Consider the following 13,362-nt stretch of genomic DNA (forward strand, 5'->3'; position numbering starts at 1 on the left):
TCACTTATGTGTGTGTACTCAAAATCCTGAGAGAGGAAAAAAGAGAGAGAAAGAGAGAAAATCCTGAGAGGAGAATGGAGGAGAAGGGATTTGTGACATGGCCCTCTCCCCCCCCCCCCCTCAGGGGGAGACTTCTCACTTTGCCTCTCTCTGTCTCTGACTTTTTCTCTCTCCAGCGAGTGCATATGCCCTATGGCAAAAATAAAAAAAAAATATTAAAAAATATATTTCTTTAAATCCAACAAGTAGATATTTATGCATTCTTTTATCTATCCACATGGAATACGATTGAGGATTCAACACAGCAAGCATAAAGAGGAAAGACAGGGTTATTGTAGGTGAACCCAACATAGATCTGAACAAAGTATCCTTTCTCCCAATTCTCCCCTCAAGGCAAAAACGGTCCCTCAGCCAGATGAGTATGGCTGAGAACAGCGGTGATTTTAATAAGCAGCGCTGAACTATGAGGTAAATGTATTGCAACCCTACAGTTGTACAGCCTGGGAAAGTCTAAGGTGATTAGGTTGGTGGTCTTAGTGTCACCTGAGAAAAGGTGCTAACCTCAACAGCAGTTCCAACTTCCAACAGGAAGACATTCTTCTCCTTCAATTCTGTCTTGGACCCAGAACCTCCTCGCCACTAACTCATTCCCATCTTCCTACAGCTGTAATATCAACATCAGGACCTTGTTTTAAATTGATTATTCCCCTTGGGCTTCTACTTCTTTGAACAGGTCTTAATTTTTATTGGTGCACTGTCTTTCTGGAGAAGACAGTTTATCTGTGAAGCACACATTCATGTGGTCAAGTTGTGCTGACTATGATAATATTGATACTTTTGCCTTTCTTACCATTTCTTACTATGATACAATAGTTCATAAACAACTTGATAGGTGGTCTTACTTGCTTATCTCCTAAGATAGGATGGTTACAAACAATTTTAGGAAGTATTTTCTGTGCCCTTATATAGCTTGATACATGACACTATTCATTATTCATTCTGGGCTTGTTTTGTGATATGTCACTTGCAAATGTCAAGGTTCTCCTGATTCTGCAAATTGTACTTACATGTCTCTCCTGCTAAACTTGCACTGTCTAGTACTATAGCCACTACTCTTGTGGCTTCTGAGTACTTAAAGTGGCTAGTCTAAATTGAGATTTACCATAAGTATAAAAAATACTGTACTTCAGGCTTGGATAATAAGTATGAATGTAAAATGTATCATTAGTAATATTTTTCATTTATGACATGTCGAAATAATATTTTAGATATATTGGGTTAAGTAAAATATATTATTAAAAATAATTTCACCCTTTTTACATGGCTATTAGATCATTTAAAATACTATTTTTCTGTTGGATAGAGCTGATCTAGATTATAAGTTCCTTGAGCCTAGAGTAGTGTCTGATATATATTAATTAGATGTTCAGTGCATTTTTGATAAACTGAACTGTTGAAATGAATGGATGTGGAGTACAATTTTTTTTCAAGTAGTGATTTCTGACCCTATGAATTTAGAATGTAACAGAACGGGCCAGCACGTGGTTGGATTCCACATGGATGACTGCACTGTAGAGTCCCAAACTCCGTGGCTTAATAAACTCCAAGTAAAGGGCCAGCGGGTGGTGTAGCAGTTAAGGTGCTGAATTCCCACATGGCCAACCACAGTTTGAGTCCTGAACCCAAAGGCTTGAAACTCACATTGGGTCCTTGTGCATTCATGCCCCAAATCCCAAAGAGAATGGAAAAGGAGGTATGGCCTTGTCCCCGAAGTGTGATTTCTCACTTTCCCTCTCTCAGTCTCTCTCTAGTAAGCACACACCGCATGGAAAAAAATAAGAAAAAAAAAAAAAAAAGAGGTAATAGAGCAAGGTGAGATGAATTAAGTCAGGAAATCTTATAATTTTTTTTTTGAGAGGTTTGTTTGTTTGTTTGTTTGTTTTTGCTATAGGACACTTGACCTCGCCAGACAGACAGAGACAGAGAGATAGAAAGCGAGAAATCACCCCCCGTGGGGGATGGCCACGCCGCAATCTCTTCTCCTCCATCCTTCTCTCGGGATCTTGGGCACGCACACACACGTGCCCGGCGTGAGTTTAAGCCACCGGATCCGGGACTCAAACCACAGTCGACCACATGGGAGTCCAGAGACATAGCCATTACACTAACTGCTGGTCCCAGGAAATCTTATAATATTTATTGTCTCTGATGTATGAAATTAGAACATATAAAAAGATAATATGCAAACATTGGCTGCCTTCTCATGAGACATACAGATATGTCCTCTAGACTTGTCTTGATTTTGTTTATCCATAATTCCTGTGCTCTAGTGCCACATAATCCAATCATTTGTTCAAAAGAGATCCATTTATGAAAAGGATTTTTTTTTCTGTATGCTATTTAACTGTGACTCTCAGACTTTAACATGCTTAAGAATTACTTGCAAAGCCTCTTATAAAAAGGAGATTCCTAGACCAGTTCTCAGAGGTTCTAGTTCAGTAGGTTAAGGGACAGGGCCTAGGAATAAGTGTATTAATACCCAGAAGATCCCAAAGCAAATAGCCTATTAAAAAATACCTTGCAGAACATTGCCATAAAGACAGAGGGACAGAAAGTTATAAATAATCTCCTAAGGGGTGGCCACACTGCAATCTCTTCTTCTCCATTCTCTTCTTAGGATTTTTGGGCATACACATACACGTGAGTTTTAAGCTGCTAGGCCTGGGACTTGAATTGACAAGTCTCTAAAGGAAATATACAAATAAAGCAATATACAAACAAACATATGATGTTCAACATCACTAATCATTAGGGTGGTATCTCACACCTGTTAGGATGGCCATTATATTTTAAAAAAATGAAAATAAGCCTTGGTGAGGATGTGGAAAAATTGGAAACTTTGCACATCATTGTTGAGATTATAAAATGATGCATGACGCAGCTACTGTGGGAAATAGTATAAAGGTTTCTCAAAAAATTAAAAATAGAACTGCCCTATGATCTAGCATTTCTGGAACTACACCAAAAGAATTGCAAAGAAGATCTCAAAGAAGTGTTTGTATACTTGTATCCATAGCAGTATTATTCACAACAGCCAAGATGTGGAAGCAACCGGAATGCCCACTGATACATGAATAGATATAGAAAATGTGGTATGTAAATACAATAGAATATTTTTTTCAGCTTCTTTTTTTTTTTTTTTTTTTTTTAGGTTTTTGCCATAGGACATGTGTGCTCACCAGAGAGATACAGTGAAAGGGAAAATAAAAAAGCACCCAACGTGGGATGGCCACGCTGCATTTCCTTCTCCTGTCTCCTCTCAGGATTTTGAGCATGCACACATGTGCACCTGGCATGATTTTCAAGCTACTGGGTCTGGAACTCGAACCATGCTTGACAATGTGGGAGTCTAGCATCTTAACCACCATGCCACCTGCTGGCTCCTATTTTTCAGCTTTACGAAAGAAGGAAACTCTGTCATATGCTGCAATATATGTGAACTTTGAGGACATTATGCTAAGTGAAATAAGAAAATTACAAAACACACAAATACTGAATCATTCCTCTATGAGATATCTAAAGTAATCAAATTCATAAAATCAAAAAGTAGAACAGTGGTTGACAGGAGGGAGGGGAAAAGGGGGTGTTGTCCAATGGGTACAGAGTTCTAGTTATGCAAGATGAAAAAGTTCTAGAGATCTGATGTACAACAATGTACACACATTTAGTTAACATTACTGTACTCTGCCCCTAAAAATTATTGTGAGTAAACTTATGTTTTTACTACAATAGAAAAAAATTAATCAAAAGTACCTAATGGTTCATGCTGAAATTGAACTCATTGCAAGAATATAATAATTTTACTTCCTTTGAACAAATTCTTTTTTATTGGAAAAAAAATCTTTGATTGCCAGTACACATGTGCACTCTCCAGAGAGAGACAGAGAGAGAGGAAGATGCAGAAAGCAACCATCAGTGGGGTGTGAGCATGCAGTAAATCTGTCTCTTCTGTTTCTCCATCCAAGTTAGGATTTGGGGCACTTGCACACATGCATATCATGTTTCTCAAGACACTGGGGCTGGGATTTGAACCACGTCAGCCATTGATATACAGCCTCCTTAACCATTAGGCGACAGGGCCAATCTCTCTTGGAAATTTTGAGCTAAATAAAATCAATGAGTACTTGCAGTGAAGCTGTGTGGGTTCTGAGAGAGGACCGGGAGTTTGTAGTTTCTCCATGGTTGCCCTGAGGGAAGGCAAAGCTTACTCATCCTGAATGCCGTTCCCAAAGCAACTTTCCCACGTATCTGGATGTCCTTCACAGGAAGAAAAAGGCTGATTCCACAAATGATGTATAGCGACTGAATGTTTCAAAAAAAAAAAAAAAAAAAAGATGGGAATAAAAATATAATAATCTAAAAAAAAAAGCAATTTACTGAAAAGCTATTTACTAATGATGATGTGCATAGTAATGTCTTTGTCTTGACTTATCTGCATCATAATTGTGCTGGAAAAAGAAATGTTATACACTGTAAAGATATATGTGATTAAATGTACTTTTTTTAATTATAAGAAAAAATTATATTGGCATAGAGTTAAGGAAATGAAAAAGGAGAAAGAAAGGGGGAAAAGCAATGAATTAAGGTTACCTCTTAAAAGATTTTTACCCCAAATGTGTAAATGACAGCGGTTATATATTAAGCTTCAAATGAAACTGTTCTGTTGCCACCTTAAAAAGAATTTAAATTTTTAAATAGTGATTAATGCCACATTGTTCCATGTTCCCATTTATTTCTTATTTATTAGACTTAATAAAAGTACTAAACAACAAAAGGCTGATTCCAGGATGATGTCATTTCAGAAGCACTGGGCACTCTGAAAATTCCTTTCCTCCTTCTCTTTTCCCCATACCTGAAGCCTGGCATTTCAACTTCTTAATTTAATTCTAAGAAATTTTGCAGGGACCAGCAGATGTAACGGTTACATTGCTGAATTCCCATGTAGTTGACCACGGTTCGAGTCCCAGACTCGATGGCTTAAAACTCCCATGCTGGGCATGTGTGCATGCGTTCCCATAGTTTGCAAGAAGAGAATGGAAAAGAAGGGATTACAGTGTGGTCATCTCCTCCAGGGGGTGATTTCTCGCTTTCTGTCTCTCTGTCTCTCTCCAGTCTCTTCAGGGAGTTCACATGCCCTATAGCCAAAAAAACAAAAATAAAAACTCTCTTAAAAAATTTTTTTTGCAAAAGCCTAGGAATCCCTAATTATTTTGCGGGTACTGGTTGCCAGGACTCTTTCTGAGACAGGGAGAAGGATTAGAATGATTTTGTGATTTTGCTCGTTTCCATATGCTGAGCATTTACTTTGGTAGTCAGTAGTTCTGTGTCTGGCCAGAGGCTAGCCATTCAGGTAGTGGGTTCTCCATTTGTTCCAGTCCCTGCTAGGCCAGTGTGGGCTAGCGTGGTGGCTGGGCTGCTTAGCTCTGCCATTGCGGGCAGCTTGCTTCCACGAGTGGAGCAAATGGAGTGAGGGTATTAAGTCACTCCCATATTTACTAATGAGATGAAAATACAATGCAAGGCTGTATTTCACATAATGTAGTTTTCTCTTTTGTAGCCACCTTAGTATCCCATTCTAATTTATCAATTCTTTCGCGATTTTAAATTTCATTTTGTTTTATTTTTGCAAAGTACTAGTTCATTTCTTTAAAATATTGATTGTGAAATATTTCAGGTCCATGAAGAGGCATGCAGATGCAATATGCTCACCACTTAGCTTAACCAAGAGAACATTACAATGTGTACAGTTGAAGCACTGCATATCTTTCTCCAGACGCATCCCCTTCCCTTCCCTGCAGTGATCTGTTATCTGGAATTACATATTTATCATTGCTAAGACATTCATTATTCTTCCATTAGATAGTATATGCATACCTCAATAATATGTAGTATTGTTTTTCCTGTTTTTTGTTCATTTGTTGGCTATAGGGTGCACACATTTTCTAGAGAGAGGCAAGAGAGAGAGAAAATGAGAAAGAATCCCCGCAGGAGGGGTGACCACACCACAATCCCCTCTCCCAAACTTTTCTCTGGAATTTTGGGCAAGCATGCACATGCTCCAAGTGTGGTTTTCAAGCCACGGGGTTTGGGGCATGAGCCTCACGGTCAACCTTGGGGAATCCAGCTGCCTTCACCACTACCCTATCTGGCTGGCCCTGTTTTTCATGTTTTTAAACTTAATATGAATGGTATCATATTTTATATAGTCTTCTACAACTTTTTTTTTTTTATTCAAACTGCCTGTTTTCTTCTCAAGTTTCATTTGAGGTATTTCTTTCACTGCTACTTGCGTAATTTTTCTCTACACCAGTGTTCAGTATTACCATCTAGTAGAGTTTAATCTTCTAATGCACAAATAACTTAGATTGAAAAATTTTATGTGTGTTGGGCTAATGTATAACTATAATACAGTGTGTAATTGTTAAACGTTTGTTTTATTTCAGGTTATAATATAACTTATCCTTTCATGCTTTTTCTCTGCCCCTTCTCCCCAAATCATCAACAATAGAAAAAGAAGAAGAAAACATGTCAGGACATAAATGGTAAGTAATTTGTCATCTTTGCTAAATTGGAAGAGGCAAATGAAAGTGGAAGACATGAAGTAAAATGGAAAAATTGAGACACACATTTAGAGTAAATAACCTGTTAGCTTGTCTCCAATACTGAGTATAGCCAAAGTCAATATCCATACTAAATCTGATATTAAAAAACAAGTAACAAACAGTATTGTAAATTTTTCTTGAATATATATTCCCTAGGAAATTTATTTATGTATAATTTTTTTCTTAAGAAATTAATGATGGTTAATTACCACCATTATTTCTTTTTATTTTTAAGAGAGATTTTTTTGCTCTAGGGTCCGTGTGCTTTCCAGAGACACAGGAGAGATAAGAGGACAGAAAGCAAGAAATCACCCCCCAAGGAGGATGGCCATACTACACTCCCTTCTCTTCCATTCTCTTCTTAGGATTTTGGGCATGCACTCATACATGCCTGGTGAGTTTCAAGCCACCAGCTCCAGGACTCAAACTGTGGTTGACCATATGAAAGTCTAGCACCTTATCCACCATCCCACCTGGCAGCCCCACCACAATTATTTTTTAATGTAATGAGTTGATGCATTTTTTTAATCATTTTTCTTATTTATAACTTCTAACATTAGAGTTATAAGGGAATTTTATATAAGGCAGCTATAGAATAAGGAATGATGATTCTACGACTTACTAATGGATAGTCATGACTTCAAACTTTATGAACACCGAGGAGCCAGTTATGGTTAGAAGTATATGATGCTGAGTAAAATAGATGTGGTCATCACATGGCAACGTTAGCTCTGTCATTTATGTGCCTTAAAGGCACCTAAGCAGTATGAGGTCCAGTGCTCTTCAAGGAACGTTTCTGAATCTTTTAGAACCAGTGACCCAAGAAAGCAGATCTTTGTCAAGTTTTATCTTAATTTGTATCATGAAAAAAAATGCATTGCATATTTTTATTTTTCAAATGTACAATTAATTATAATAAGGAATACACGTTCTAATTCCTCCCCTCTCAGTAGAGAGGCAATCAAGCCTAAGTCCTCTGTTATATCAAATGTCAAACTTCAAAAGAATTCGTGCATGTCTTAAAATGTAATGAGTTTTAAAAAGTAATTAATAAATGGCAAAGGGATTTAATTTCCCTGAGTATCCCCATTTGACAGTTCTTTTACAAGTGTCAGACCTTTATTTTTAATTGTTCCTCATTATTTTAATCTTGCCTCTTAACAGTGGGCTGACTGGGTCTTGTGACCCTCATGACTGTCACATCCTGACAGCAGGCTCAGGGAGATAGTTAACTCACCAAAAAGAGACCGAAAAGTCCTCGGAAAGGGACCCTTTTCCAACTCCTTCTCCCACTTGCTCCACTTCATAGCTCTGGACTGAAACACACAGTTTGCAGAATACATTGAAACGAGAAGTAGACTGGGATTTAGAGGCCTGGATTTTAATCCTGTATGATGGAACAAGATTCTTAACCTTTAAAACCTAAGAGTCTTCATTTACTAAACGATGGGTAGTGACAGAATGTTTATTAGATCTCGAAAGTTCCTTTTTAAAAATTATTTATTTTATTTTTTAATATATTCATTCATTTATTTTTTAATTAGACCAGAGAGAGACAGAGGGTGAGAGTCAGAGAGAAAGGAAGTGAGAAAGCAAGCCACCAGATTCAGGACTCGAACCCTGGTTGGCCATGTGGGAGTGTCCAGCGCCTTAACCACCACTAATCCATAATCTTTGGCTAAAAAAAATGCAATACAAAGACGTCCATCTATGCCCAAGTCTTAAGAATTCCATTCCCCTGAAATAACCACAGTCTTTGGCAATATATCCTTCTGATCTTTTAATGTGCATATTATAAGGAGACTTCAAAAGTTATATGAAAAATGAAATCAAAGTAGGAGTTCATTCTGGTGAAAAAAATTAAAATCCATGCATATGCTTTTATTATATGACACATTTTCCATGAACTATTGAAGACTTTGCATATATAGAAAAATGATCTTTTATGTAGATATTGTATATAGTTTCATTTTCTCTGACATGAGCTCATGATAAAACTTTTAAATGGGGCCAGCAGTGGTGTGGTGGTTAAAACACTGGACTTCTATGTGACCAATCATGGTTCGAGCCCCTTGAACATCATAGTAAGCATGTGTGTATTCATGCCCAAAATCCCAAGAGGAGAACGGAGGAAAAAAGATTGCGGTATGGTCATCCCCTTTTGGGGGTGATTTCTCACTTTCCCTCTCAATGTCTCTTTGGCAAACACACATGACCTAAGGCAAAAACCTAAAACAGTTTTTTTTTTTATTTTAAATAATGTAGAAATATATAGACCATAAAAATTATTCATAATCCTTTTTTTCTCCAGAGAAAATCTAAAGAAAGTCATCTGGGGACCAGCAGATGGTGTGACAGTTATGTTGCTGGACTCCCACACGGCCAACTATGGTTCAAGTCCCAGACCCAGAGGCTTGAAACTCACTCCGGGCGTGTATGCATATATGTATGCACATATGCCCAAAATCCTGAGAGGAGAATGAAAGAGAAGGGATTACAGCATGGCATCCCCTCTGAGGGGTGATTTCTCGCTTTCTGTCTCTCTGTCTCTCCAGCAAGTGCACGCACCCTATAGGAAAATCTTTCTAAAAAAATAAAATAAAATAAGGCCATCTGAATTACTTTTTAAGAATAAGTGTGTGGGTTGAAAATTGTCAATTTAATAAACCTATAACTAAAGGAGAGTATAAATTGTCATGTTTTTAGATACTGGTATTTTGATGTAGTAGTACAAAGCAACTCATGTTTTAGGACAAAAGTCTGGCACATTTTAAGTATGTTGAGATAGGGTGGAGAAAGGTATATATCTCAAGAGGGGTGTTGCCTGGGGTCCTGTGTGGATCTTTGGAGGAAGTCCTTTAGAGAAGGATGTAGATGAAGAGAAAGGAAGTGAGAAAGCAAGCCACCAGATTCAGGACTCGAACCCTGGTTGGCCATGTGGGAGTGTCCAGCGCCTTAACCACCACTAATCCATAATCTTTGGCTAAAAAAAATGCAATACAAAGACGTCCATCTATGCCCAAGTCTTAAGAATTCCATTCCCCTGAAATAACCACAGTCTTTGGCAATATATCCTTCTGATCTTTTAATGTGCATATTATAAGGAGACTTCAAAAGTTATATGAAAAATGAAATCAAAGTAGGAGTTCATTCTGGTGAAAAAAATTAAAATCCATGCATATGCTTTTATTATATGACACATTTTCCATGAACTATTGAAGACTTTGCATATATAGAAAAATGATCTTTTATGTAGATATTGTATATAGTTTCATTTTCTCTGACATGAGCTCATGATAAAACTTTTAAATGGGGCCAGCAGTGGTGTGGTGGTTAAAACACTGGACTTCTATGTGACCAATCATGGTTCGAGCCCCTTGAACATCATAGTAAGCATGTGTGTATTCATGCCCAAAATCCCAAGAGGAGAACGGAGGAAAAAAGATTGCGGTATGGTCATCCCCTTTTGGGGGTGATTTCTCACTTTCCCTCTCAATGTCTCTTTGGCAAACACACATGACCTAAGGCAAAAACCTAAAACAGTTTTTTTTTTTATTTTAAATAATGTAGAAATATATAGACCATAAAAATTATTCATAATCCTTTTTTTCTCCAGAGAAAATCTAAAGAAAGTCATCTGGGGACCAGCAGATGGTGTGACAGTTATGTTGCTGGACTCCCACACGGCCAACTATGGTTCAAGTCCCAGACCCAGAGGCTTGAAACTCACTCCGGGCGTGTATGCATATATGTATGCACATATGCCCAAAATCCTGAGAGGAGAATGAAAGAGAAGGGATTACAGCATGGCATCCCCTCTGAGGGGTGATTTCTCGCTTTCTGTCTCTCTGTCTCTCCAGCAAGTGCACGCACCCTATAGGAAAATCTTTCTAAAAAAATAAAATAAAATAAGGCCATCTGAATTACTTTTTAAGAATAAGTGTGTGGGTTGAAAATTGTCAATTTAATAAACCTATAACTAAAGGAGAGCATAAATTGTCATGTTTTTAGATACTGGTATTTTGATGTAGTAGTACAAAGCAACTCATGTTTTAGGACAAAAGTCTGGCACATTTTAAGTATGTTGAGATAGGGTGGAGAAAGGTATATATCTCAAGAGGGGTGTTGCCTGGGGTCCTGTGTGGATCTTTGGAGGAAGTCCTTTAGAGAAGGATGTAGATGAAGCAGGGGGCAGGGAAGGGAGAATGGAGCACTGACAGCAAATTTTCTATCAGTATTTGGGGTACCCTGGTCAATTTTACAGAATTCCATTTCATTCTCAATTTTATTTATCATTTCTTCTTTACCTACTTTTTAATTTGCTGATTTGCTCTTCATTCTAATCTTCCTCAAGGCTGACTTCCTATTTTAAATGTTTGTGTTGAAAAAAAAGTTTTAACACCAGAAATCTAACAGATTTAAAATGTCTATTTTATTTTCTTTCATTGCGAAAGGAACGCTTAACATGAGCTGTACCCACTTAACAAATTTTTCACTGAAATGCACAATGCCATGTTGTTAACTAAAGGCACAGTGTGTGCTGCAGATCTGTACAACTTATTCATCTTGCAGAACTGAAAATTCACGCCCATTAATGAACGATTACCCGTCTCCCATCTTCCCCCCCACTTCCAGCCCCTAGTGACCACCATTCTGTTTGCTAGTTTATGAGTCTGTTTTACATTCCTCTTCAACAAATCTTAAGCCTGCTATTTTTCTACGTCTTATCTCTATTTTCCTGCCATCACTTCAGTGTTGGCTGTACTGGTCGAGTGGCAAGAGTGTGTGGTGTCTGGCCTTATCTCTGACTCCCTCGGCTGCCTGGAGCCAGTCACCCTGCCTGGCCTAGCCTCGTTTTCTCCACCTCTAAAAGGAGTGTGTCCAACCTATTGATTATCTAAAATTTTTTCCAGGTTTAGTTTCTCAATTTCCTGCAAAAGATTCTAGATGTTCTCACTCTAACTTAAGGTTTTAGTTAGGAAGAGTTGACAATTTTCTTTCTTTTTTTTTTTTTTTTTGGAGAGTTTTTTTTTGCTATAGGACGCGTGCGCGCGCCAGACAGACAAAGCAAAGCAGAGAGACAGAAAGTGAGAAATCACTCCCCAGGGGGGATGGCCACACCGCAATCCCTCCTCCATTCTCCTCTCAGGATCTTGGGCATGCACGCACACGCACCCAGCATGAGTTTTAAGCCAGCAGGTCCGGGACAGTCGACTACGTGGGAGTCCAGCAACACAGCCATTACGCTAACTGCGGGTCCCAACAATTTTCTTGATCATAACCACATAAACAAGTACAACTATGTTTGTTAATGTTGTCAATGTCAACGTATAATGAGAAGTGATGTTTAGAGTCTTTCATACTAAAATATCTTAAGTCTTTATAAAGGTCATGAATAAATAGTATTTTTAATGTTTTCAGCAGTTATCCCTGGGACTTACAGGATCGATATGCTCAAGATAAGTCCGTTGTAAATAAGATGCAACAGAAGTATTGGGAAACGAAGCAGGCCTTTATTAAAGCCACGGGAAAAAAGGAAGATGAACATGTTGTTGCCTCCGACGCAGACCTGGATGCCAAGCTAGAGGTGAGCTCTGATGCTTTCAGTCCCCAATGCAGCAATTTTACTCAGGTCAAGATCCGAATGTGTACTCACACGGGCAGGTGTGGGTGTGCTTTATATTTTAAAATGTGTAGAATCTAGTATTAGATCACTTCAACCCCAGCATAATTTTTTTTGTTTTGTTTTTTTTTTTGGAGAGATTTTCACTGTAGGGCGCGTGCGCTCGCCAGACAGACAGAGAGAGACATAGAGACAGAAAGCGAGAAATCACCCCCCAGGGGGGATGGTCACGCCGCAATCCCTTCTCCTCCATTCTCCTCTCGGGATCTTGGGCACGCATGCACACACGCCCGGCGTGAGTTTTAAGCCACCGGGTCCAGGACACGAACCGCGGTCGACTACGTGGGAGTCCAGCGACATAGCCATTACGCTAACTGCTGGTTCCCTACCCCAGCATAATTTTTAAGACCTCCAAATTTTCCTGTAACCTCCAGCCTGCTCTCAGCTAATTTGTTTTTCAGACATGTAGTTGGAATGCATGACATGTGAATTCTCAATAAATATTTATTGAAAAAATTAACATAGTCTAAGAGCTGTCTGCTAGCGATATTTGTGAAATCAGAATTAGAAAGGTTTCGAGAGGTTTTAGAAGACAATTATCACATAAATATTTACTTTTTAAAAAAAAAAAAAAAAAAGATATTTCAGTAAAATATCCCAGAAAATAGAATCTAATAAGGTTGGCATTAAACTCTGGAAAATTCTAGAATTAATTAGCCAAGCAGTTATTTTAGTTAGATTATTTAATGATACAGTAAACAGAATCAGTATCTGATTGCTCTAGGGTATTTGTATAATGGGTAGAAGGCTGGAGACTCCCTGTCATGCTGGACATTTCTGCCTACAGTTTAGATTAAAATTTTGAAAGCATACTTTTTACTTCTCTGAATGACAGGACACTAAGAGAAATATGTTAGAAGGCCTAATAAAATTTCAAAATTAGGGACCAGTAGATAGTATAATGATTACGTCACTGGACTCTTACATAGTTGGCCACAGTTCGAGTCCTGGACGTGACGGCTTAAAACTCCCTCTGAGCACATGTGCGTACGTGCTCAAGATTTCAAGAGGAGAATG

The 13,362-nt window shown here is 38.2% G+C and overlaps 1 protein-coding gene across 9 annotated transcripts in view; it reads left to right on the forward strand.

The window, feature by feature from the left end:
• The window catches only part of ICA1 (islet cell autoantigen 1), a 204,919-nt gene that overhangs the window by 28,558 nt on the left and 162,999 nt on the right, over positions 1-13,362 (forward strand). For 3 of the 9 annotated variants that reach the window (XM_006170622.3, XM_006170620.3, XM_006170625.3), the window contains exons 2-3: positions 6,569-6,602; positions 12,084-12,249. In XM_006170622.3, the coding sequence (XP_006170684.1) occupies positions 6,569-6,602; positions 12,084-12,249 (200 nt within the window). Of the gene's footprint in view, positions 1-6,503; positions 6,603-12,083; positions 12,250-13,362 lie in introns of all 9 variants that reach the window. The other 6 variants (XM_006170626.3, XM_006170621.3, XM_027769142.1 and 3 more) reach the window with 3 other exon arrangements.

The sequence above is a fragment of the Tupaia chinensis genome, unplaced genomic scaffold, assembly GCF_000334495.1.
Source record: "Tupaia chinensis unplaced genomic scaffold, TupChi_1.0 Scaffold148792_1, whole genome shotgun sequence".
Lineage (NCBI taxonomy): Eukaryota > Metazoa > Chordata > Mammalia > Scandentia > Tupaiidae > Tupaia > Tupaia belangeri.